Source organism: Orcinus orca, chromosome 1, assembly GCF_937001465.1.
Source record: "Orcinus orca chromosome 1, mOrcOrc1.1, whole genome shotgun sequence".
Classification (NCBI taxonomy): domain Eukaryota; kingdom Metazoa; phylum Chordata; class Mammalia; order Artiodactyla; family Delphinidae; genus Orcinus; species Orcinus orca.
This window is the reverse complement of record NC_064559.1, coordinates 45764951-45791679: the sequence shown is the minus strand read 5'-3', so window position 1 is coordinate 45791679 and position 26729 is coordinate 45764951. Positions and strand designations below refer to the sequence as shown.

General features: G+C 38.7%; 1 protein-coding gene and 1 pseudogene across 1 annotated transcript in view; both read left to right on the top strand.

Annotated features, from left to right (window-relative positions):
• Positions 1 to 26729, top strand: part of HMCN1 (hemicentin 1) — a 534342-nt gene that overhangs the window by 220731 nt on the left and 286882 nt on the right. Inside the window, exons 12-15 of the mRNA XM_004275232.3 lie at positions 7895 to 8036; positions 9122 to 9249; positions 19201 to 19314; positions 24287 to 24445. Coding sequence (XP_004275280.1) covers positions 7895 to 8036; positions 9122 to 9249; positions 19201 to 19314; positions 24287 to 24445 — 543 coding nt within the window. The remainder of the gene's footprint in view (positions 1 to 7894; positions 8037 to 9121; positions 9250 to 19200; positions 19315 to 24286; positions 24446 to 26729) is intronic.
• LOC117203461 (1-acyl-sn-glycerol-3-phosphate acyltransferase beta-like) lies at positions 5844 to 7596 on the top strand (annotated as a pseudogene).

Here is a 26729-nt window from a genome sequence, read left to right as displayed (position 1 = left end):
GGACCTCAAAGTAACAATAGCAGACTATAAGGAAAACTGGGGTCACCGACCTTATCTTTCATGTTTCCATGTTAACTTCAGTGGCTTATTTGAATCACATCAACAATTTTAGATTTCATTATGTAAGTACTTTATTTTCCTGTTATAGCACAGGACAGCATATGACTGCTTACACTTAAAACCATATTTTACGACAAAATCTGATAATTACCTGGTGAAAATATTTATACAGATATTATTTTTGAAGTAGTGTTTAAACTAGTTCACCCTAATTTAAGAATTCTGTCAGGTGACTTTTGCAAAACTTTGTGAAATCGGCCAGAACGGTTTATCACTTTTAAGGTGGCACAGTGGCCGCTAAATTTCCAAATGCTTGTATTGGTCAGGCTTAGGAATAAAAATCAGAATAAGTGTAGTGGTATTTATGTATATGATGTGACCTTAAATTTTGTTTAAAACAGACTGTCTTCTGTTGATTCCATTGACTGCTCCTTTATGAGGATGATTTTTGAAGCTGAAGACGAACACAGGTGTCCTGGTTAAATTTGAGTGTATTCAGTGTAGAGCTGACATTTCTTCCATAATCACATGCTGCCACATGGAACGCAAAGGGCCAGACAATGCCTCCTTTCCTCCTTCTGTGTCTGTATGAACATGAGAAGTATTAATTTGTCTTCTGTGGTGTCAGGAAAGGGTAGATGTCTGTCACTAATTAGTCTAGGTCACTAGAGAGAATTTAGCAACAAAAAAGGAAATAGTTTTCAAACTGATTGATGAAGTAAGTCCCTAATGACCAGAATTACTTCACTAAGAATGAAATTGATATTATCATAACCATATGTTCATTACATCATCATAACTCTTTTTTAACATGTGCCAGGTGACATAGGTATTGGTGAGTTTTTTTTTCCATCAGTAAAACTAAATTTATCTATTTTTATTGAAATTTCTAATACATTTTGAGTGTCTAGAAACATCTCAAATTTCAGAAGAATAGAATAATATATAATAAGTATTATTTATTACTAGGATGTGTAACCTAAATACTGTATGCAAGTGTGAGAATTGTGATCAAGTTTCATGTGTAAATGTCTAGATAATACATTTGTACACATATATTGTAAATACTGTATACTTATTTTATCATTCTTTGTCATACTTTACCATATAATGGAATATAATAGCAAAAATTACATAGTGCCTACTATGTGTCAGGAATTTTTTAAGTGTTTTATGTATTAGTTTAGCTAATCCACAATGACCCTATGAGTTAGATACCATTATTATTATTTTTTTACACAAAGGTAAAAACACTCATCTTGATTTTTTTTTGAATTTTATTTTATTTTTTTTTATACAGCAGGTTCTTAATAGTTATCTATTTTATACATATTAGTGTATAGATACCATTATTATCTTCATTGAAGTATAAACCAGATACCATGGATTATTTAACCATTTTGAGCCTTAGTTTTTTTATCTGTAAAATGGCAGTAATATTTCATAGGGTTATTGAGAAAAATAAGTGATGGGTCTAGAGTTAGATTCTTGGCACATAGATACTCATTAACTTCTGCCCACCTTTCTATTTCAATGAACTGACTACTAGAAAGAGATTTAGTTCCTAATTGTACATAATATGTCTTTGTATACGATATTCTGTGAGATCTTTGAGGTCATAAAGTGTCAGAAATACAGTAGGTACTCAATGAATGTTTGTTTTGTGAAAGAATGAAAGCCCAAAGAAGTTTGCCCAAGTACTGTAAATATACCAGTGTTGAAAAATATTTTAAATTATTGCTTAAGTAATTCAAATCATTACCATTGTCGGATTAATTTGTTGATGGGAATTAAATCACCTTGAAGAAAAAGGCCTTAGGTCTTGTCTTTGAGAGTTTCCTACCAGAGGCATAGCAGCAACAAATCAGACCCAATTGACCTGAGTAACAGGAAATATGCGTCTTGCGTATGAAGGTGATGTTGGAGATTTTCAAGTTAGGTGAGATTTTTTTTTTTTTAACATCTTTATTGGAGTATAATTGCTTTACAATGGTGTGTTAGTTTCTGCTTTATAACAAAGTGAATCAGTTATACATATACATATGTTCCCATATCTCTTCCCTCTTGCGTCTCCCTCCCTCCCACCCTCCCTATCCCACCCCTCTAGGTGGTCACAAACCACCAAGCTGATCTCCCAGTGCTATGCAGCTGCTTCCCACTAGCTATGTATTTTACATTTGGTAGTGTATATATGTCCATGCCACTCTCTCACTTTGTCACAGCTTACCCTTCCCCCTCCCCGTATCCTCAAGTCCATTCTCTAGTAGGTCTGTGTCTTTATTCCTGTCTTACCCCTAGGTTCTTCATGACCTTTTTTTTTTTCTCTTAGATTCCATATATATGTGTTAGCATATGGTATTTATTTTTCTGTTTCTGACTTACTTCACTCTGTATGACAGACTCTAGGTCCATCCACCTCACAACAAATAACTCAATTTCATTTCTTTTTATGGCTGAGTAATATTCCATTGTATATATGTGCCACATCTTCTTTATCCATTCATCTGTTGATGGACACTTAGGTTGCTTCCATCTCCTGGCTATTGTAAATAGAGCTGCAGTGAACATATTGGTACATGACTCTTTTTGAATTCTGGCTTTCTCAGGGTATATGCCCAGTAGTGGGATTGCTGGGTCGTATGGTAGTTCTATTTTTAGTTTTTTAAGGAACCTCCATACTGTTCTCCATAGTGGCTGTATCAATTTACATTCCCACCAACAGTGCAAGAGGGTTCCCTTTTCTCCACACCCTCTCCAGCATTTATTGTTTCTAAATTTTTTGATCATGGCCATTCTGACCGGTGTGAGATGATATCTCATTGTAGTTTTGATTTGCATTTCTCTTTTATCTTCCTTGGTCTTTGTAGTCAGAGCAATGGCTGTTTTCATGCTCTCTTATAATGCATTTTGCAACCTGAGCATTAATGCTATGTAAAGACACCTAAGTCTTAAAGTAGTATTTTTTATTCTTAGTATCCTAATTTATGTTTAACATTTTAAAATCATTGGTGATGAATTATAAAAACTCACATATTTTTCTTTCGTTATGGTTCAAATATAAAGAATGAATTAATGCCTTAATACCTAATAGAGTGCCATGTTCCCATTGCTTTGGCTAATGAACAGCAAGTTGTTATTTACGATGGTGGTGCAGATGGTTAGTGTTGGTGATGATAATGGTGATGATTGTGATGCTGAAATGAGACTGAAAACCAACTGAGAATGGATTACTTCTCCTTAAAGCCTAAAATTGGACTCTGGACTTTGATGGAGTTGAACTATGGTTCTTCAATACCTTGTCCTTGCTCTATTACAACTACTTTTTAAAAACAAGTTGAGCTTTTTTCTAGGGGTTAAAAGAAATCTAACAGTTGAAATAATTATAGTGAGGTCTATTATATCCTTATTTAACGTAATCAGGTAAAGCCTGAATCATTCTGATCATCTTTATTCAACTGTTATTTGGTTGAAATCCCATTATGCTTCCCTGTGTTTGTTCATGTCCTTTCTAATTTTATTATCAGGAGAAATATTCTTTCCAGAGCAGTGGTAAATTTCTCACCTTCTGTGGGATGATGTCATCCCATCTGTATGTTGCACACAGACTTATTTCATGACCCTGAGCAGCACCCTATACCCAGGCATTATTTGAGAAATGACCTCTTAGCTCTCTACATCCTGGCTTGGGTAACTGACATTTATTTTCACTTTAATATGTGAACTACAGAGCCTACCAGTGGGATTCTCGCTGGGAGATATGCCAAACCAATTCTGGCAGACGGCATTGGAAGGCATCATGTTTAGACAGAATTCCCAAGAGCTGCCGAGTCTTTGCAGCAATCCTATGTCAAAATGAGGTAGACATGAAAAACCTTTTATTTTAGGAAGGTGGGAATAAATGTGGGTATTCAAAAAATTCCAAAGAAAAACAACTGTTCATTTTTTTCCACCTCTTCCCCTAAAGATTGTCTGCAGCATCCCCACATGTGTAGTACTTCAGCATTTCAGAATTGATGGACTCCAGATGCAATCACAATTTGAACTTACTGGCCATGGCCAGTCTGCCCTTGGCCTCACATGTTTCTTTAGCCCTATGTTCACCAAGAAGAAACCATGGAATAATGAGTCTGTCAACCAAGTCCACTGGCTGGAAAAATCCTTCAAACATTAACTTCAAAGGCAAACATTATTTGAAAAACACAGCGTAAACAGGAGAAAAAAGAAGGGCGATTATAAGCTGCTAGCAATTAGGCACTAATTTGGTTTGTTCCATTCTTTAGCTGCCCAGTTCAGCAGCATCATTTGTATCTCTTTCAAATGTTTGGGGATTCCTCTTAGTGAAACCAAACCACAGTTTGCAGACTGACTTATAATAAAGGTACATCATAAATATATCCAGATCTAACTGACTAACTGAATTCTCAATTTCCTTTATAGTAAAAACCCAATTGAATGGAAAGCTGACACCATGTCTGTTTGGCTCATCAGTGTATCCCTGTAAGTTAGCACAGAGCCTGGAACATAATAATTGTGCAAAAAGCACATTATTGAATTAATTTATTTTTGTTAATACTCATGACATCTGTTTCAAAAATTGTGGAAATGAATTTATTTCTAGCTGATTGAGTGGGGGATATGTACACTAAGTAAATTATTTAAACTACCAGTTATAAAATACATAAGTCACAGGTATATAATGTACAGCACAGGGAATATGATCAATATTATAACAATTTTGTATGGTGCCTAATCTATATAAATAACTAATCACTATGTTATACACCTGAAGTTATTATAATATTATGAGTAAATTATACTTCAATAAAATAAAAAAATAAATAGGCTTTAAAGAGAAAGAAAATGATTAAATATTTCTTTGATGGTACCTTCTTTGATGATTAATTCTTACTCTGTAGTAGTATAGATGTAAAACATATAATTGATTAGACCAGATATATCAGCATCCCAGCTACCCCAGAGAATTCTTGTATTCTTTTTGACAATGAATTTCTGATTTAATATATCATTTTCAAAAGTCTTTTTTCTGCCATAGAAGTGGAATGCAATAGGCACTTTGATATTTTCTAAGTTGAGGTCTTATGAATCCATGGGCATGAGGCAAATGATCAGTATAGCAGGATCTCCAGAGGCCGGCAGGCATAAAAATTCTCAGAGCCAAGTTACATTTTAGGAATGACCTGTATTCCATCAATGGCTTTAAGTGTCTTTCATTTACAAGTCACTGCATAACATGAAAGAGATGTTATGTACTGTGGAATATATTGGAAATGGAATAATAAGAAAGACATGGTCTCGACCTCAGCAAACTTACAATCAAACAAATAAAAAGGGAAAGAGCAACTCAAAACAGGCAGCAGTCAGGACAAGATTGGCTCCAAACCTATGTTCACTAGATAGAAAGTAGCAAAAGGCCCAGTATAGAGACTTTGCCTGAAAACAGGTTTATACTGAAGTTCCAGATGAGCAGACGGAAACCAGTAGTCAGCTAGTGGGAGCAAAGTAGCAAGGGGCCCCATAGTAACCAGTGGAGATGCAGAAACACAGCACTGGGATCAGATTCATTTTACTCTCAAAAGCGATTTACCTCCCGTGCTTTCATTACTTTTGGTTTCTCTCTTGCACTGATTGGACCAGATCTCTGATATGGGTTATCCAAAGAGCTCCTCCTCTCCAGCCAGAGCCCAAGGAGGGAGCCTGAGACCAGTGCCATCGAGGCTCCAAGGGGGCCACCATACATGCACGATCCCAGCGCGGCCTTGGCCATGGAACTCTGGCCGTGGCTGACTGCACACTGCTGCAGCTGCTGCTCCTGTTGCTGCTTGTGCAGCTGAGCTGCACGGCCAAGTTCTAAGCCAAGATCACCCTGTACTGCATGCACTGCTTTATCGTCGTCACCGTGGCCGTGGTCACCTGCCTGCTGTGTCACCGTGGCCAGATAGTGGAGAATGTGAGCATCATCAGTTGGCGCATCCAGTCCTTCAAGTGCATATACTGCATTGACTTTGAGATTAAGGGCCGCCAGAAGCTGGAGGTGGATCACCCCTGTGTCATCGTCTCTATCCAGAGCATCCTGGGCATAGTGGTCTCGTGGAGGCCCTTCCTGAATGCAGATTGCCAAGCAGGAGCCGTTCTTCATGGGATGCATGGGCCTGATCTTGTGTACCTTGGGGCATCTTCATTGCCAATGTAAATAATCAGTAAACAGTCTATAATAGGAATAGAAAAGAGTTTTATTTAAGCCAAACTGAGGACTGTAGCCCTGGAGACACAGATTCAAGAAGCACTTGAATTGTGTTCTGCCTGACCACAAAATGAGGGAGGCTTATATAGGCAAAACCCACAAAGTTGCTTAAGTTGTTTGTCAAGAATTAGGATTAGAACCAGCAAGAAGAAAGGGTGCTTGTTAAGCAAGGATTGTTTGGGGACTGAATGGTTGCATAGTTACAAGGGGAGACCTTGAGACCATAAGGTTGCAGCAGGCAACTGCTAGCAGATGTTGTTTTGAGAATAGTTGGTGGTGTCCTTGAGTTTGATACCGTTCAGAAAATTCAAGTTCTCAGTGATGCAGGAGCGTGTCTGAAACCACACCCACAATGGCCACCTGGCTCCATTTTGAGTGTTTGAACCACAGTTACTCCATTTTTATTTTTTAAATACATTCTTTAATGGTTAAAGCCCATGTACAATGCATGCTTGACAGTACATAGACAGGCTGTTCTAACTAGCATAAAGTTCAAGCCAAATCATGTATAAACTAGGATGAATTCCCCATACTTTAATTTGTGAAAATTTCTTCTGTCATCAACTAACAAAGTACCAGGACCATGATGGCACACGTGGGCTTGGGCATGGTCAGAGAGAACCTTGAAGTGTGACTCTACCCTGAGGGCATGTGGAACGACAACAGGACCTGCTGCTTTTCAAGAGAGGAGCCTTCTACCTGGTGGTCTGAGTCTGGTTGCCCCTCACCTCTGTGTTATACTCTACCTTCTCCTTCTACAACCCCAAGAGGAAGCTCTTCACCTCAGGAATGGTCAAGATGAAGGTGCTGGATGCCATCCCCACCAGCAGCCACCCTGTGGCTGGATGTTCCCAAGCTCATGGACACCAGCTGCCATGAGCTTGGGAACATCCAAGTCCCAAGGACCACCTTCTCCCACATGTCCAAGATACCCCAGAAAAATGGGGCCACTGCAGGTCCTGGTGCCCAGCCAGCCCAGTCGCTAAGGCCATGGGTGGGTCAGGAGCTGAGGGAAGGACCTGGCTAGAGAATGGACAGAGGGACCCCAGCCCTGGCTGCCGAATAATACTATGTCATAGTCCTGCTTCTCTCCCCCTTGCATTCAGGCCCCAGAAAGCGGAAGCCTCTGTCATTGGCCTCAGACCCAGGCCCCTGATGTCCCCTCAAAGGAGAGTGTGCCAGACCCTCACCAAGCTCTGAAGGCAAAGCCTTGCCCACTGTCATGCCTCCAAGATCCAAGAGCAGGAGCAGGCCTGGGGCTCCAGATGGGCTGACAGGGCTGGGCTGGGCTGCAAGGCCTTGGGTTGAATGGCCAGAGATGAGACCCTCTGTGGTCCTGCCTGGGCCTGTGGGGTGCAGAGTCACGCTTTGGGGGCCCAGCCACAGTCTGCATCGGTCTTTCAGGGAGAGGAGGAGCTCTGGGGGGCTGGAAGGAGCAGACACCAGTTTTGTACAGTCTTGAAAGTGCAAAATAAATAAACAAATAATTTTTTAAAAGTAAAGGTGTGGCAGTGAGAAGCCTGCAAATCTGCTAACATCATTGACATTTCACTCTGTGTGTTTCCTTTGCAGAACCGCCCAAAGTCACTGTTATGCCCAAGAATCAGTCGTTTACAGGTGGATCTGAGGTCTCCATCATGTGTTCTGCAACAGGTTATCCCAAACCAAAGATCACCTGGACCATGAATGATATGTTTATTGTGGGTTCACACAGGTACTGGGTTTGTATCATGTTCTTTGTTTTTACTGAGTGAGAGAAGTTGGTGAAAGTTCTGGACAGTATTAATCTGACCAAATCCCTAAGGTTAAGGGAGATTTGACCCAAATCCACAGCTTTAGATTTTCTCAATAGGCCAGGGAATGTCAGTAAAATAATAAATGACGAATGTATAGAGTCTGAGGTTCTTAAGTCTTGAATTCAATAGCTGGGACTAAGTGCTTCCTAATACTTTGCTTTGCAAACATAACACTGTAACAGTTGGTTTACCTTGAATAATTGAAATGGGGATAATAAACTTTCTGTGGGTAAAGTAATGTGTAGTTTTAACCCATCTACTAGAGGTTTGGTCCTGAGATTTAACAGAAGAGAGAGGGAGAGACAAAGGACAGAAGAGTAGCTCTAATTAAAGTGTATGCAGACATTCTTTGTAACTCCTGCTTGCTGCTGCCATACTACCGTACACTGAGAGGTATTTTATTCTGCTGGATGCTTTTAAAAGAAAATGAATCCTCTTATGCTCAAAGAGGGTACTGAACACGAGGGGCATAAGCAATGAAGTTTCCAGCTTCCATTACTCTGGGTTTGGCAGGGGGAGAAGGGCTTAGCTATGAGCCAGATTCTATTCCTGGTCTCTTCACAGACTCACTTGAGATGTGAGGCATTGCATCTCTCAGGTTTTCATTTTGAGGAACTGTTTGGCTTAGAAGTTCACACAGAGCAAGATTGCCTGGGTGCAAATTCCACTTCCTCCCTTTACTAACCCTGACTCCGGGCAAGGTGTATAACCTCTTTGCTCATCTGTATAACAGAGATAATAGTATCTAACTCATTGGGTTGTTAGGAAGATTTAAAACATTGATAAATGTAAAGGTACTAGAGCAGTCCTGATACATGGCAAGTACTAGATATGTGGGACCTATTGTTATTATCATTATAACATTTCTGCTTATAAAATGATGATGTTAATCATTTCTGCAATCAGCACCAAACATAACTCTAAAATATTTGAAAGGAAGGTGCTATAGTTCCTTGATACTATTATTAGAGTATTTTCAATTTTATTTTCTTTTTGTCTGTAGGTATAGGATGACCTCAGAAGGTATCTTATTTATCAAAAATGCAGTTCCCAAAGATGCAGGGATCTATGGTTGCCTGGCAAGTAATTCAGCTGGGATGGATAAACAGACTTCTACCCTCAGATACACTGGCAAGTATAATCAGTTTAACAGGCAGTACAAATAGTACGAATATCATATCAAGCAACGTAAAAGTACTTTTTTGAAAATTAATATTAGGAATGAGTTATACCCAGTTGTATAATTTATTGTTCGTTTCACACATTGATTAAAGCAAATAGTGTAACTAATTGAAGTTAAAAGTTCAGGGAGTGAATAGCTTCAGTAATCAACAGAAATCAAGGAAGCTTCCAGATTATGGAAGAGTTCCAGAATGTCCACAGAGTTCTATCCTTCCATGATTCATCTGTTCTTTGTAATATTTTACTTACAAATTAATAAATTCTGTATCCTTCCGAGTTTACCTCAACTTTCTTTTTTTTTTTAACATCTTTACTGGAGTATAATTGCTATACAATGATGTGTTAGTTTCTGCTTTATAACAAAGTGAATCAGTTATACATATACATATGTTCCCATCTCTCTTCCCTCTTGCGTCTCCCTCCCTCCCACCCTCCCTATCCCACCCCTCCAGGCGGTCACAAAGAACCGAGCTGATCTCCCTGTGCTATGCGGCTGCTTCCCACTAGCTATCTACCTTACTTTTGGTAGTGTATATATGTCCATGCCTCTCTCTCGCTTTGTCACAGCTTACCCTTCCCACTCCCCGTATCCTCAAGTCCATTCTCTAGTAGGTCTGTGTCTTTATTCCCGTCTTACCCCTAGGTTCTTCATGACATTTTTTTATTCTTAGATTCCATATATATGTGTTAGCATACAGTATTTATCTTTCTCTTTCTGACTTACTTCACTCTGTATGACAGACTCTAGGTCCATCCACCTCACTGCAAATAACTCAATTTTGTTTCTTTTTATGGCTGAGTAATATTCATTGTATATATGTGCCACATCTTCTTTATCCATTCATCCGATGATGGACACTTATGTTGCTTCCATCTCCTGGCTCTTGTAAATAGAGCTGCAATGAACATTTTGGTACATGACACTTTTTGAATTATAGTTTTCTCAAGCTATATGCCAGTATTGGGATTGCTGGGTCATATGGTAGCTCTATTTTTACTATTTTAAGGAACCTCCATACTGTTCTCCATAGTGGCTGTATTAATTTACATTCCCACCAACAGTGCAAGAGGGTTCTCTTTTCTCCACACACTCTCCAGCATTTATTGTTTCTAGATTTTTTGATGATGGCCATTCTGACAGGTGTGAGATGATATCTCATTGTAGTTTTGATCTGCATTTCTTTAATGATTAATGATGTTGAGCATTCTTTCATGTGTTTGTTGGAAATCTGTATATCTTCTTTGGAGAAATGTCTATTTAGGTCTTCGGCCCATTTTTGGATTGGATTGTTTTGTTTTTTTGTTATTGAGCTACATGAGCTGCTTGTAAATTTTGGAGATTAATCCTTTGTCAGTTGCTTCATTTGCAAATATTTTCTCCCATTCTGAGGGTTGTCTTTTGGTCTTGTTTATGGTTTCCTTTGTTGTGCAAAAGCTTCTAAGTTTCATTAGGTCCCATTTGTTTATTTTTGTTTTTATTTCCATTTCTCTAGGAGGTGGGTCAAAAAGGATCTTGCTGTGATTTATGTCATAGAGTGTTCTGCCTATGTTTTCCTCTAAGAGTTTGATAGTTTCTGGCCTTACAGTTAGCTCTTTAATCCATTTTGAGCTTATTTTTGTGTATGGTGTTAGGGAGTGATCTAATCTCATACTTTTACATGTACCTGTCCAGTTCTCCCAGCACCACTTATTGAAGAGGCTGTCTTTTCGCCACTGTATATTCTTTCCTCCTTTATCAAAGATAAGGTGACCATATGTCTGTGGGTTTATCTCTGGGCTTTCTATCCTGTTGCATTGATCTATATTTCTGTTTTTGTGCCAGTACCATACTGTCTTGATTACTGTAGCTTTCTAGTATAGTTTGAAGTCAGGGAGCCTGATTCCTCCAGCTTTGTTTTTCGTTCTCAAGATTGCTTTGGCAATTCGGGGTCTTCTGTGTTTCCATACAAATTGTGAAATTTTTTGTTCTAGTTCTGTGAAAAATGCGAGTGGTAGTTTGATAGGGATTGCATTGAATCTGTAGATTGCTTTGGGTAGTAGAGTCATTTTCACAATGTTGATTCTTCCAATCCAAGAACATGGTATATCTGTCCATCTATTTGTATCACCTTTAATTTCTTTCATCAGTGTCTTATAATTTTCTGCATGCAGGTCTTTTGTCTCCTTAGGTAGATTTATTCCTAGATATTTTATTCTTTTTGTTGCAATGGTAAATGGGAGATTTTTGGTAAATTTCAGATTTTTCATCATTAATGTATAGGAATGCCAGAGATTTCTGTGCATTAATTTTGTATCCTGCTACTTTACCAAATTCATTGATTAGCTCTAGTAGTTTTCTGGTAGCATCTTTAGGACTCTCTATGTAAAGTATCCTGTCGTCTGCACACAGTGACAGCTTTATTTCTTCTTTTCCAATTTGGATTCCTTTTATTTCCTTTTCTTCTCTGCTTGCTGTGGCTAAAACTTCCAAAACTATGTTGAATAATAGTGGTGAGAGTGGGCAACCTTGTCTTGTTGCTGATCTTAGTGGAAATGGTTTCAGTTTTTCACCATTGAAGATGGTGTTGGCTACGGGTTTGTCATATATGGCCTTTATTATGTTGAGGAAAGTTCCCTCTATGCCTGCTTTCTGCAGGGTTTTTATCGTAAATGGGTGTTGAATTTTGTCGAAAGCTTTCTCTGCATCTATTGAGATGATATGATTTTTCTCCTTCAATTTGTTAATATGGTGTATCACATTGATTTACTTGCGTATATTGAAGAATCCTTGCATTCCTGGAATAAACCCCACTTGATCATGTTGTTTGATCCTTTTAATGTGCTGTTGGATTCTGTTTGCTAGTATTTTGTTGAGAGTTTTTGCATATATGTTCATCAACGATATTGGCCTGTAGTTTTCTTTCTTTGTGACATCTTTGTCTGGTTTTGGTATCAGGGTGATGGTGGCCTAGTAGAATGAGTTAGGGAGTGTTCCTCCCTCTGCTATATTTTGGAAGAGTTTGAGAAGGACAGGTGTTAGCTCTTCTCTAAATGTTTGATAGAATTCGCCTGCGAAGTTATCTGGTCCTGGGCTTTTGTTTGTTGGAAGATTTTTTTTTTTTTTTTGCGGTACGCGGGCCTCTCAATGTTGTGGCTTCTCCTGTTGCGGAGCACAGGCTCCGGACGCGCAGACTCAGCAGCCATGGCTCACGGGCCCAGCCGGTCCGCGGCATGTGGGATCTTCCTGGATCGGGGCACGAACCCGTGTCCCCTGCATCGGCAGACGAACTCTCAACCACTGCACCACCAGGGAAGCCCTTGTTGGAAGATTTTTAATCACAGTTTCAAGTTCACTGCTTGTGATTGGTCTGTTCATATTTTCTATTTCTTCATGATTCAGTCTTGGTAGGTTGTGCATTTCTAAGAATTTGTCCATTTCTTCCAGGTTGTCCATTTTGTTGGCATAGAGTTGCTTGTAGTAATCTCTCATGATCATTTGTATTGCTGCAGTGTCAGTTGTTACTTCTCCTTTTTCATTTCTAATTCTGTTGATTTGAGTCTTCTCCCTTTTTTTCTTGAGGAGTCTGGCTAATGGTTTATCAATTTTGTTTATCTTCTCAAAGAACCAGCTTTTAGTTTTATTGATCTTTGCTATCGTTTCCTTCATTTCTTTTTCATTTATTTCTGATCTGACTTTTATGATTTCTTTCCTTTTGCTAAATTTGGGGTTTCTTTGTTCTTCTTTATCTAATTGCTTTAGGTGCAAGTTAGGTTGTTTATTCGAGGTGTTTCCTGTTTCTTAAGGTAGGATTGTATTGCTATATACTTCCCTCTTAGAAGTGCTTATGCTGCATCCCATAGGTTGTGGGTCATCGTGTTTCCATTGTCATTTGTTTCTAGGTATTTTTTGATTTCCTCTGATTTCTTCAGTGCTCACTTCGTTTTTAAGTAGTGTATTGTTTAGCCTCCATGTGTTTGTATTTTTTACAGATCTTTTCCTGTAATTGATATCTAGTCTCATAGCATTGTGGTCGGAAAAGATACTTGATAGAATTTCAATTTTCTTAAATTTACCATGGCTTGATTTGTGACCCAAGATATGATCTGTCCTGGAGAATGTTCCATGAGCACTTGAGAAAAATGTGTATTCTGTTGTTTTTGGTTGGAATGTCCTATAAATATCAATTAAGTCCATCTTGTTTAATGTATCATTTAAAGCTTGTTTCCTTATTTATTTTCGTTTTGGATAATCAGTCCATTGGTGAAAATGGGGTGTTAAAGTCCCCTACTATGAATGTGTTACTGTCGATATCCCCTTTTATGGCTGTTAGTATTTCCCTTATGTATTGAGGTGCTCCTGTGTTGGGTGCATAAATATTTACAATTGTTATATCTTCTTCTTGGATCGATCCCTGGATCATTATGTAGTGTCCTTCTTTGTCTCTTGTAATAGTCTTTATTTTAAAGTCTATTTTGTCTGCTATGAGAATTGCTACTCCAGCTTTCTTTTGATTTCCATTTGCACGGAATATCTTTTTCCATCCCCTCACTTTTAGTCTCTATGTGTCCCTAGGTCTGAAGTGGGTCTCTTCTAGACAGCATATATATGGGTCTTGTTTCTGTATCCATTCAGCCAGTCTGTGTCTTATGGTGGGAGCATTTAATCCATTTACATTTAAGGTAATTATCGATATGTATGTTCCTATTCCCATTTTCTGAATTGTTTTGGGTTCGTTATTGTAGGTCTTTTCCTTCTCTTGTGTTTCTTGCCTAGAGAAGTTCATTTAGCATTTGTTGTAAAGCTGGTTTGGTGGTGCTGAACTCTCTCAGCTTTTGCTTGTCTGTAAAGGTTTTAATTTCTCCATCAAATCTGAATGAGATCCTTGCTGGGTAGAGTAATCTTGGTTGCAGGTTTTTCATCTTCATCACTTTAAATATGTCCTGCCACTCCCTTCTCACTTGCAGAGTTTCTGCTGAAAGATCAGCTGTTAACCTTATGGGGATTCCCTTGTGTGTTTTTTGTTGTTTTTCCCTTCCTGCTTTTAATATGCTTTGTCTGTATTTAATTTTTGACAGTTTGATTAATATGTGTCTTGGCGTATTTCTCCTTGGATTTATCCTGTATGGGACTCTCTGTGCTTCCTGGGCTTGATTAACTATTTCCTTTCCCTTATTAGGGTAGTTTTCAACTATAATCTCTTCAAATATTTTCTCAGTCCCTTTCTTTTTCTCTTCTTCTTCTGGGACCCCTATAATTCGAATGTTGGTGCGTTTAATGTTGTTCCAGAGGTCTCTGAGACTGTCCTCAGTTCTTTTCATTCTTTTTTCTTTATTCTGCTCTGCAGTAGTTATTTCCACTATTTTATCTTCCTGGTCACTTATCCGTTCTTCTGCCTCAGTCTTCTAGTGATCCCTTTTAGAGTATTTTTAATTTCATTTGTTGTGCTGTTCATCATTGCTTGCTTTCTCCTTAGTTCTTCTAGGTCCTTGTTAAATGTTTCTTGCATTGTCTCTATTCTATTTCCAAGATTTTGGATCACCTTTACTATCATTATTCTGAATTCTTTTTCAGGTACACTGCCTATTTCCTCTTCATTTGTTAGGTCTGGTGGGTTTTTATCTTGCTCCTTTATCTGCTGTGTGTTTTTCTGTCTTCTCATTTTGCTTATCTTACTGTGTTTGGGGTCTCCTGTTTGCAGGCTGCAGGTTCGTAGTTCCTGTTGTTTTTGGTGTCTGTCCCCAGTGGCTAAGGTTGGTTCAGTGGGTTGTGTAGGCTTCCTGGTGGAGGGGACTAGTGCCTGTGTTCTGGTGGATGAAGATGGATGTTTTTTTTCTGATGGGCAGGTCCACGTCTGGTGGTGTGTTTTGGGGTGTCTGTGGCCTTACTATGATTTTAGGCAGCCTCTGTGCTAATGGGTGGGGCTGTGTTCCTGTCTTACCAGTTGTTTGGCATAGGGTGTCCAGCACTGTAGCTTGCTGGTCGTTGAGTGAAGCTGGGTCTTGCTATTGAGAAGGAGATCTCTGGGAGAGTTTTGCTATTGGATATTACATGGAGCTGGGAGGTCACTTGTGGACCAGTGTCCTGAAGTTGGCTCTCTCACCTCAGAGGCACAGCACTGACTCCTTGCTGGAGCACCAAGAGCGTTTCATCCACATGGCTCAGAATAAAAGGGAGAAAAAGTAGAAAGAAAGAACGAAAGAAAGAGGATAAAATAAAGTAAAGTAAGATAAAAAAAAATAAAGTTATTAAAATAAAAAATAATTATTAAGAAAAAAAAATTTCTTTTAAAGTAAAAAAAAACAACAACAAAAATCGGACAGACAGAACCCCAGGACAAATGGTGAAAGCAAAGCTCTACAGACAAAATCTCACACAGAAGCATACACATACACACTCACAAAAAGAGGAAAAGGGGAAAAAATAATATATCTTGTTCTCAGAGTCCACCTCCTCAATTTGGGATGATTCGTTGTCTATTCAGGTATTCCACAGATGCAGGGTACATCAAGTTGATTGTGGAGCTTTAATCCGCTGCTCCTGAGGCTGCTGGGAGAGATTTCCCTTTCTCCTCATTGTTCATACAGCTCCCGGGGTTCAGCTTTGGATTTGGCCCCGCTTATACGTGTAGGTCGCCGGAGGGCGTCTGTTCTTTGCTCAGACAGGAGGGGGTTAAAGGAGCCACTGATTCGGGGGCTCTGGCTCACTCAGGCCGGGTGGGAGGGAGGGGCACGGAGTGCGGGGTGGGCCTTCGGCAGCAGAGGCCAGCGTGACGTTTGCACCAGCCTGAGGCGCGCCGTGCGTTCTCCCAGGAACGTTGTCACTGGATCACAGGACCCTGGCAGTGGCGGGCTGCACAGGGTCCCGGGAGGGGAGGTGTGGATAGTGACCTGTGCTCGCACACAGGCTTCTTGGTGGCGGCAGCAGCAGCCTTAGCGTCTCATGCCCGTCTCTGGGGTCTGCGCTGTTAGCCATGGCTTGCGCCCGTCTCTGGAGCTCCTTTAAGCGGCGCTCTTAATCCTCTCTCCTCGTGCACCAGGAAACAAAGAGGGAAGAAAAAGTCTTTTGCCTCTTCAGCAGCTGGAGACTTTTTCCCGGACTCCCTCCCGGCTAGCTGTGGTGCACGAACCCCTTCAGGCTGTGTTCACGCCACCAACCCCAGTCCTCTCCCTACGATCCGACTGAAGCCCGAGCCTCAGCTCCCAGCCCCCGCCCACCCCAGCGGGTGAGCAGACAAGACTCTTGGGCTGGTGAGTGCCGGTCGGCACCGATCCTCTGTGCGGCAATCTCTCCGCTTTGCCCTCCGCACCCCTGTTGCTGTGCTCTCCTCCGCGGCTCCGAAGCTTACCCCCTCCGCCACCCGCAGTCTGCGCCCGCGAAGGGCCTTCCTAGTGTGTGGTAACCTTTCCTCCTTCACCGCTCCCTTCCACTGGTGCAGGTCCCATCCCTATTCTTTTGTCTCTGTTTTTCCTTTTTTCTTTTGCCCTACTCAGGTATGTGGGGAGTTTCTTGCCTTTTGGGAGGTCTGAGGTCTTCTGCCAGCGTTCAGTAGGTGTTCTATAGGAGCAGTTCCACATGTAGATGTATTTCTGATGTGTCGGTGGGGAGGAAGTTGATCTGCGCATCTTACTCTTCCGCCATCTTCCTCCTCTCCACCTCAACTTTCACTTTACATTTTCCACTTATGTTCATATATATATATGAATTTATATATATATATGTATAAATATATTTATTCATATGAAACGTTATAATATTTCTGTTATAATTAAATATTTACAACATTTCTGTCACTTCTCTAGGTATTACGTTTTGCTTTTCATCTTCAGTTTTTCCCCTCCAAACTGAAGCATTTATTGAAGATATACTTTATGACAACTTATTCTGTACTACAATATTCCATAATATAGAATATAATACATTCTAACATATATATAGTATAATCAAATCTATTATAATACATAATCATATATTTCTAATAATATGTAATATAGAATACAATATTTCCTTTTTTTTTTTTGTCGTTTGCGGGCCTCTCACTGTTGTGGCCTCTCCCGTTGCGGAGCACAGGCTCCGGACACGCAGGCTCAGCGGCCACGGCTCACGGGCCCAGCCGCTCCGTGGCCTGTGGGATCTTCCCGGACCGGGGCACGAATCCGTGTCCCCTGCATCTGCAGGTGGACTCCCAACCACTGCGCCACCAGGGAAGCCCCAATATTTCTTTTACTTTGGTCTTTCTTAGACAAATAAAGGAGAAGGGTTATATGCTCAGTGTCATTTTGTAAACTGTGAATAATTAATGACTAGCAATCCACCCTTTCTCTCATTTTTCTTCATCATTCATAGTAAGGTAGTAAAATTGGCAGTGGCGAGGAAGGAGTGTACAAGAGCCACAATAAAGATTGAGAATTGATGTAAGAGGGAAGAGATATGGGAACATATGTATATGTATAACTGATTCACTCTGTTATAAAGCAGAAACTAACACACCATTGTAAAGCAATTATACTCCAATAAAGATGTTAAAAAAAAGATTGAGAATTGTAGATGGTGTGTATAGATGAAGGAGGTAACAAAAATGTCACAAATACTGGACCTAAAAGCCTGGGAAGAAGTTTCATTTATAGAAATGAGGAAGGCACGTGGTGAATAAGTTTAGAAGGGAAGATGGGCTCAGATTTAGAGATGACAATTAAAAACATTCATAGAACAGCCATGTGGAGAGGGAACCAACAGTTGGGAATGGGGATTGAAACAGATTCTCCATTGCAGAAATGAATTTGGGTTCATTCACAAAGAAACCAAAATATTCCACCCATTTATTTAACTTAGTAATCACCCAAATTATGTAAAATGCTGTGCTAGAGACTGTGGAATGTAGAATAAAAAATGTATGTCATGAGATCCTTACTTTTCAAGAGTGTGAATAATGGGAGTGGATATATGTAAATAAATATAAGGCAGACAAAAAAGTGCAAAAGTAGAAGGTTGGTGGAGGGGAAGATTAATTCTGACTGGGGAATTTGCAAACACTTCTTAAAGGAGATAGGATTTAAGCTCAGCCTGGAAGAATGAGTGGGATTTGAAAAGTTGTGGCAAAGGGCATTTCAGGCAGAGGAAAAAACTTTAGCAAAAGCAGGAAGATGGGAGGGAATAGGGCATGTTTTGGACTACCAGTGGAGCTCCATACCTTGTGATAAGTAAGGAGGTGTAATGGAGCGTGAAGTTCCAAAGAAAGCCACACACCAGTTTATGATTTTTGAAAGCCGAACTAGGGAATTATGAAATGCAATCACCAAAGTTTTCTAGCCAAGGAGTAACATGATCTTTGAGAAATTAACTCTTGGCTTTGTTTAAAACTACCTCAGTTGAAGTTAGGAAGTCCTAAAATGTTCAGTTAAGAGAAAAATATGTGCATGAACTAAAGCATTAGGCAAAGGCGTGAATCAGAGCTAAGGAAAGAAACTTACAGAATGTCTGTGTTTAACATCAAAGGGAAAAATAGAGTTAAAAGTGGGAGACTCTACTTTTTATAGATGCAAATTTTAGCCTTAGACTACAATTGTCTCTCTGTAGATAGACATGAATATCCTTAAAGTCACGTAGAAAATGTGCATCGATTAATTGAAATGTGCATTACCTAGAAAATGTGCATCAATTAATTTCCTAAATTTTTGGACACTGTTTCATCAGAATTACTTTTTCCTAATATTCTTTTGGCCTTATAGATGATCTTTTCATCACACACATCTGTGTGCATATACATCATAAGAGTTCATTTCTGTTTGTAAAAACTGAGATAGCCACAAGCACGTAAATAATAATAGTTTTTTTTTTTTATTATTGGTTCATTTAGTAAACAGAAACAAGATGTAAGTGGCAGTGTGCAAGACATTAATTATTTGCATGTTTATTGTTTTCAGAAGCCCCGAAGTTGATGGTAATTCAGAGTGAGCTCTTGGTTGCCCTTGGGGATACAACAGTTATGGAATGTAAAACGTCTGGTGTTCCTCCACCTCAGGTTAAATGGTTCAAAGGTACATTTCTTAAGTATGTTCATGTCTGGTTCATTTAGTATTGTTTTCTCTTTTAGATAAAGATAATTTGTTAAAAATTTGTTTTGGTGTGTGACTTAGCAGCTCCATAAAATGTGCTTATGGTCTCACTAGAGACGATAGCTCGAAATTCTGTACTCTGAATTTCAGCATTTGACATCTGGTGTGGATTATAGGACTGTGAAAATCAAAGCAGGAAAACTTCGCCTGTGCTAATCCAGCTGAACGTTCTCTTTATTAGTTTAGGATTGTTTCCTGTAGAAAATTGTCCAAGAATACTCAGTTAATGTTTAAAATAGCTTCACTTATTTCAGTTCACTTTGCTTAGGCTCTCACAATTAGGAAGTTTTCTAGATTCTCCAGGACACTTTCTATAAAGAGCTCAAATAAAGACATACCTCGAAAATTACAGCTGAATGACATTTGACTGAAAGACAAACGTATTTTATGGTCAGCTTCATCATGCATGGTAGCTGTTTATATCAAGTATAGAAATTATCTGCCTCTATTTGTGATATAAAGCTTCTACCTCTGTGATTCTGTAATAAAATAACAGTAATGTGCTGCTTGTCCTTGGTGAGAATGCCCTTGGGTCCTGGTCTCCGCTCAAATGCTGACAGTAGATATCTGTCTAAAATGTCTTGCTTCTGTTTTTCTCTTAGTTTTTCCAATCTATGAGAAAGAAAAATCCCCATAAACAGCCTAAGAGGGAGGTTGCTAGGATTATTGAGATGCTGTTTGCAAAATACTCTTTAATCTTCAGATGAAAAATGCTAAATAGTACAAAGCACTATTGTTATGATTCTGTTTGTTAAATCACAGACATTCCCATAGCAACAGGTTGATGTCATAATTACAAAATTGTGAATTCACCTCGGGTTCAAACTCTTAGGGAACACGAGGTGAAAAGGAAAGGCTTTATGTAGAAAACAAATACTTTTCAATAATACAAATCAAAAAAAGGGAGGGAAACTAGGAGATAACATCATTTTCATAGTTTTCCATGTTAAATGATTTAGTCTTCATGTTTTCTCTGAAAAGAAGGCATTTCTCGATTTGCTTCTTAATTAGGTTTCGGTCAACAACAACTAATTTTCCTTATTTGAAAAACTTAAATCTTTAACTTACAAATGAAGAAGATAAAAGTTTCAAACTCACATCTTAATTAAATAAATCCAGAAAAATATCAATCAGTAGTTTATGTTAATAATAAAAAAAATCTTTAAAGTAATGGAACCTGCTGATTTCTCTGCCTGTAAATAGCTGAGTCACAGAGAGAAAGTCTTTTATTCTCCCAAGCAGGTGCTACTCTCCTGAGTAGTCTGTATGTCAGCTTTGGTCCCACAAATGGCTTTTGGGAGGTGAATGAGGAGTTAGGGAGCTCTGCAGCCACCACGTGGAAGATTCTAGAATTGACTGCCTAGTAGTTTCTTTTCTCAACCAGAGACATTGGAGTGCAGTGCGCCTAGTAAATCATATCCCATTTCTCTGTTCGAGTTATGCACCAACAGAGCTAGCATGTGGGCATTAAGCACTGACAGATCATGTTGGAGGACCGGCTTCAATTGATGTTCATCTCCAATATGCAGAGCTGCCCTGAACCCCAGTATCACTTCTTCTCCCAGTCCCAGGCAGGCAATTTATTCCATAAGCAGAATCTGGATCATAAAGAGAAAAGCCAGGGGACAAACTCTTCTACATGCAAACTGGCTCCAAAAAGAAAGGGACGAGGAGGCAGCTGGACCTTTCTTTGCCATCTCTGCTGGGGATGAGACAGCAGCAAGGTTAGGAAGATCCTACCTTATGGAAACCACAGGGGGAAAGAATAGTTCTTTCCCTAACCATAAGAATAACTTTTTGTTCATAGCTTTTTTTTCAGGCAGTTCTTATTGAATAAAGTAGGTGGTCATTTGTTTATTTTTTATTTATGGTAAGAACACATGAGCTCTACCCTCTTAACAAATTTTTAAGCATACAGTACACTATTGTTACCTCTAGGTACTGTTGTACAGCAGATCTCTAGAACTTACTCATCTTGTATGATTGAAACTTTATGCCTGTTGAACAGCAGCTCCCCATTTCCCCTGTCCTGCAGCCTTTGGCAACCATCATTCATTAATAAATTGTATTTCATTCAGACCATTTGAGAAAAGGAATTTCGTACATACAAATGCCCCCCCAAATTTTAGATTTTAGAAAGGAGCAACGTAAAGTGGGTTCAGAGAAGAATCAGGGACACTATTAAAATGTCGTATAAAGAATATTTCTGGTCAAATAGTAAATTGAATTTGTTTCTTTAGATCTGTTGTTGCTAAAGTGTAGTTGGGAATCCCTGGAGGTTCCCCACAGTTCTTTTCAGGGAATCCATGAGATCAAAATTATTTTCCTGATGATGCTAAGATGTTATTTGGCTTTTTTCACACTCATCTCAGCTGCATGATATGTGATATCCAAAAAAGTGAATACAGAAGCAAAAATGAACACTCAGCTCTCTTCTATGAAGCTAGACATTCTGGAGATTTGCAAAAATGTGAAACAGTGCCACTTATCTCACTAAGTTTCTCTTGTTCAGGGAAATTTTTTTATATAAAATACATTTATGTTAAAATGTCATGAGTTATTAGAAAACAAATACTTATGTTTTAAAATTTTTCAGTTTCCTTTCTAAAATGCGAAGTACAAATAAATATAATCCACATAAAAATTCATTAAAGTCCCCAATAATTTTTAAGAGTATAAAAAGGTCTTGAGACAAACATTTTTGAGAACCACTAAAGAACCTTCAACAATTTACAGGGTCTTATGTCAGGGATAATGATCTCTCTGTTAGTCTTTGCATCCACAGAGGCCAGAATTGAATTTAAACTGAAGCAGAAAGAATCCTCCTTAATGGTAATGATTGTTCAATCCTAGAATAGATTGTCAGCAAAGTTCATATATTTTACTATGTGTGTAAACATTCTTCTAATCTTATCTAATATTAAAAGTATATACTTCCTCATTTTCATCTCAAAGTTCTGTATTTCTCTATGGCTTCTCAATAATTTGATCACTAATTTTTCAGTAGAAATCAAGAGAGATGACCAAAATGTGATCAAAATGCAAACTTGATATAGCCAGTGTTTTCCAATTTATGTTTTGTTTCATTACTGCTATTCCTTAAACACTTTTATTTAAAAAAAAAAAAGCTACTAGCAAAAAGTAGCTTTTTGGTCTTTATTTCATCCTGTATGTGCTCTGACATATACAGAAGAAGTAAAGGAGAAGTAAAATCCAAAAATCTAAATGCATTTTAGTCCAAACATTTTAATGCTTGATGAACAGCTTGGTCACATTGCATCCTCCCCTAGAGGGAGGAAAGTTTATGTCAACATCATCTGCTTTTAGTTATGAAAGTTTCCCAGAGGCACATAGACAAGCCTTTAGTTGCTTCTCTCATTCTCGCGTGGTATCCAGTAGCAAGCTTAAAAGGATGATTGGGGTTTTAAATGTTGGAATGCTGAAAAATACTTTATTTTTGGCACTGACAGTTGCTAATGTAATTTTTTTGTTTTTAAATTTATGGCTCCTTTGACCTCTTCTCCTCCCCAAATTATGAAAACAAAAGGAGAATTGTTTGTTGCTCTGAGTCTGTGGTGGATGCTTTATGTAGTGTCCTAGAGAATTACTAGCTCTGGCGCTTTAGCCTGTTAAAAGCTAAGGGAGTTACTTCCACAGTCCTTAGTCCCAGGGCACATGGCTAAGCTAGTATATGGCATTTTGGAGAGTACCTCTTCAGACTTGACATCTGGGCATGCTGTGAGACCCGAAGGCAATGGCCCTTAAACCTCCTGGAATTTTTTAGGATCCCCACCAAGAGTTTGACATCACCCTTTACAAAAACAAACAAAAAAGATATGGACGCTAAGCTGCCACTTAAACATCAGTACTAGGTAATTTTTTATGATATTTGTCATCCTGGTGAAATTCATTCTTCCATGAGGGGAAACCTTGGAGGAAGGGAAGCCTAAGGAAAGGCTAACCCAACTTAGAGATTTGTTGAGGCATTGCCTGCCTTCAAATAGAAATGGTTCTCAGGAGATCTGAGGCACTGCAGGGACAGGTAACCCAGAAATAACTCATCTTTCTTGGGTCATTCTACCCTCATACCGAGGTCAAATTCGATATCAGGTTCCATCCTCCACTCATTTATCCCCTGCCTGCTTCTTCCAAAAAAACCTCTAACTCCAACTTAAAGAACTTTGATGCCTAATACAGGTTTAGTAGAGGTATCCTGGGAGATTTATATAACAGTACTCCTCTCTGGCCATTGTCAAGAGTTCCTCATCCATTCTTTCTCTTTTCTCAGCAAGCTCTTCCCTACCCTCTCTAGCCAGCTGTGGTTCCTACTTCCCGAGCCATTCTTAGAATCCTCTCAGGCAGCTCATACCTTTCACAAGACAAAATCTGACTGAGAACATTCAGCAAACCAGAAACCTGGTCATTAGCCAAACTAAGAACACCCATAGTCTCCGGAGCATTTCCTGGGTAATTGAAATTCATCCTGCCACAAAGATGGTAGAAACCTCATTTCAACCTTCATCTTCCCATTCCCTTCTTACCTAACACAGCCACAGTGACAGCTGCCACTCTTTCCCAGTCCCCCAACATAGCTTCAAAGAGTTTGTTCTCATTTAGGTACATATATGGTAGGAAATATTTGTACATAATTCATTTAGGACCTGATTTTTGACTCTAGATTAGCCTGTGGAATTATACAGACTAATAAGTCAGCTCATTACCAAGAAACAGTTCATTCTTTCATTGCATAAACATTGTTTAAGTGTCTGCACTGTGCAAGACACTTGTATTTAAAAACTTTACAATCGTTTTCTTCAGAAGTTGTGCAATCAAACCAATAGCAAACTATGTAAACATCTAACTGTTTAACGTTCTCTGCTTTGTTTTGACTTAGGGGATCTTGAGTTGAGGCCCTCACCATTTCTCATCATTGACCCTCTCTTGGGACTTTTGAAGATTCAAGAAACTCAAGATCTGGATGCTGGTGATTATACGTGTGTTGCTGTCAATGATGCCGGAAGAGCAACTGGCAAGATAACTCTGGATGTTGGCTGTAAGCATCCCGTCTCTGATAGAGAAGTTTGTATTGAAATTGACCTGGTATTTTTTGACACTAATAACTTTGAAGCAGTTGGTGGAAATATTTGTTAGAATGGCAAAATTAGAGTTAGCATTTCAGATTATTAATATAATAATGGTAGTTAGCCTGTACCAAGTTTTTTTCTATTTACCATGCACTGTGCTAAGAACTTGTATATGCATTGTATCATTAAACCCTCATAACAATCTTAAGAAGAAGATACTATAATTTTCTCTGTTATATAGGTAAGGAAACGGAAGCTTAAAAAGGCTAAGCTACTTGACCAGGGTCAAGAGCTATGGAGGGACAGAGCCTAGATATTTGAATCTAGGTTGTTTGATTTCAGAAACTGTAGGCTTCACTGGTCTATCATCTGTTGCCAAACATTTTCCTATCAGGAGTCATCCATTTGGACACCAAATTCCTAAGTATTAACATCTGGAGGCCAAAACTTAGACTTTGGCCCTAGACCATAATTTGGAGATGTTGATGACAGCAAGGTAGCAGATTGTTATCTTACTTTTTTAAAAAAATTCACTAGCAATGACTCCTCTATGTATAAAACAAAATACAAACTACAAATAAATGTCAATCACAATGTGAATGATACAGCATGTGCATGACAACTTTAGTCGGATTACTCAAGAAGTTTGGCCCTCCCTCCTTCATCTCTCCATCTCATGTTTCTTGAAAAATAAAATTACACAGTTTGGTAACACATGAAATAAAACAGAGCTTGTTTCATGTGGAAAAGAACCTGGCAGCTTAATTCTAACAGATAAGTCAAATGTTTGCATCACTTAAATTTATAAAATATGACATTTCATTAAATTGTATTTTCATTTATGCATGATGATTTTCATGCCAAAGCTGTTTTTTTTGAACAAAAGTTAAGAACTATAAAGAAAATGCATTTTTTATTTAGAATAAAGTTAACACAAAACATTTTAGTTCTACTATCTTTGCTCTTTAAATGAAAATCATGACCCTCTAAGCTTCGTATTTTATTTCATATAAACGAAAATTTTTTTCCAGCTGGGATCTTTTATGATCCCCATGCCCCTAGGCTGTCTGGTGAACACTCTGCATTCTTGGTGATTATGCCCTTGGGGTAGAATCAACAAAGCTGAAAATGGCCACAAAGACCACTGTAGAATCTGTCTAGGGCACAGCAAGATGTGTTTGAACCATGACTAAACTCTGTGGTTATTAAGAGAAGTGCCTTGGAATTAAGATTGGAATCTCTGGGTGGAGGGTCTCTGAGTTTACCAGCAGAGTATGAAATACAAGAAATGCTTTTAGAAATATAAGGCCCAAATGAAGAGGGTGATTAGATACAGAATTCTTGTTTTCAAGAAATATACAAAGTTTCACTTCTCAACATTTTCCAGTTTTGCTTCTCTCTCTTTTCTGCACAGATATTTTCTGTTCACCCAATGTTCTTGTAGCGTTGTCTAGCTCTAGAAGGAAGAGTGAAATAGCCCAGCAAAAAGGGAATGACACCCTCAACCCCTCCAAGATTGTAGAAAATCTAAACATCTTACATGTTTCTTTGCTTACTTACTGTCTTCTTGAAAATCTTTTTAGCTTCTGAACTTTCCAGGTTCTCTCTTCGGATTAGTGACAAACCATATAAGGGTTAGGTCTGTCTGTGCTGGAGTGACTTGGAGTAGATAGGACACATCCTAACAAAAGTTTTATATTTATCCCTTATTCCTTGAACTGAATTTTGTTTTATCTCCACTCATATTCAAGATCTTCACTCTCAACAACCCTTTCTAAAACAATGGCTTCCTTAACTTTTATTCCAGTGATTGTCCTGATGGAACTACTACATGTTTGCTTACTGTAACCTTGATCATTGTTAAAAGTTGCCAAATAACTTAATATTAACGTCAGTACCATTCATGTTTCTGCTGTGCCTTAACTATTTCCTTATTCACCATTAGAATTCTGATCATTGTAGCTTACAGAGTTTGACTAGACCTTTTCTGTCCACATAAAACTATTGTTACATATCCTAGCAGATGGAGGATGTAACTGCCAAGCACCGTGCAAATCACAGTCACAGTGATAGTTGTGATTATTGCTATTAGGTTTAAAAGCAAACAAACAAAAGAACAAGTTTTCCCTAGAATTTATATAGTGTTTAAGAGAATGAGCTCTAGAAAGGGACTGGGTTTTCTACCTGACTTTTAACAGTACCTACCTGATAGGTTGGTTGTAAAGATGAAACGAGGTATTATCGTCTATGTGC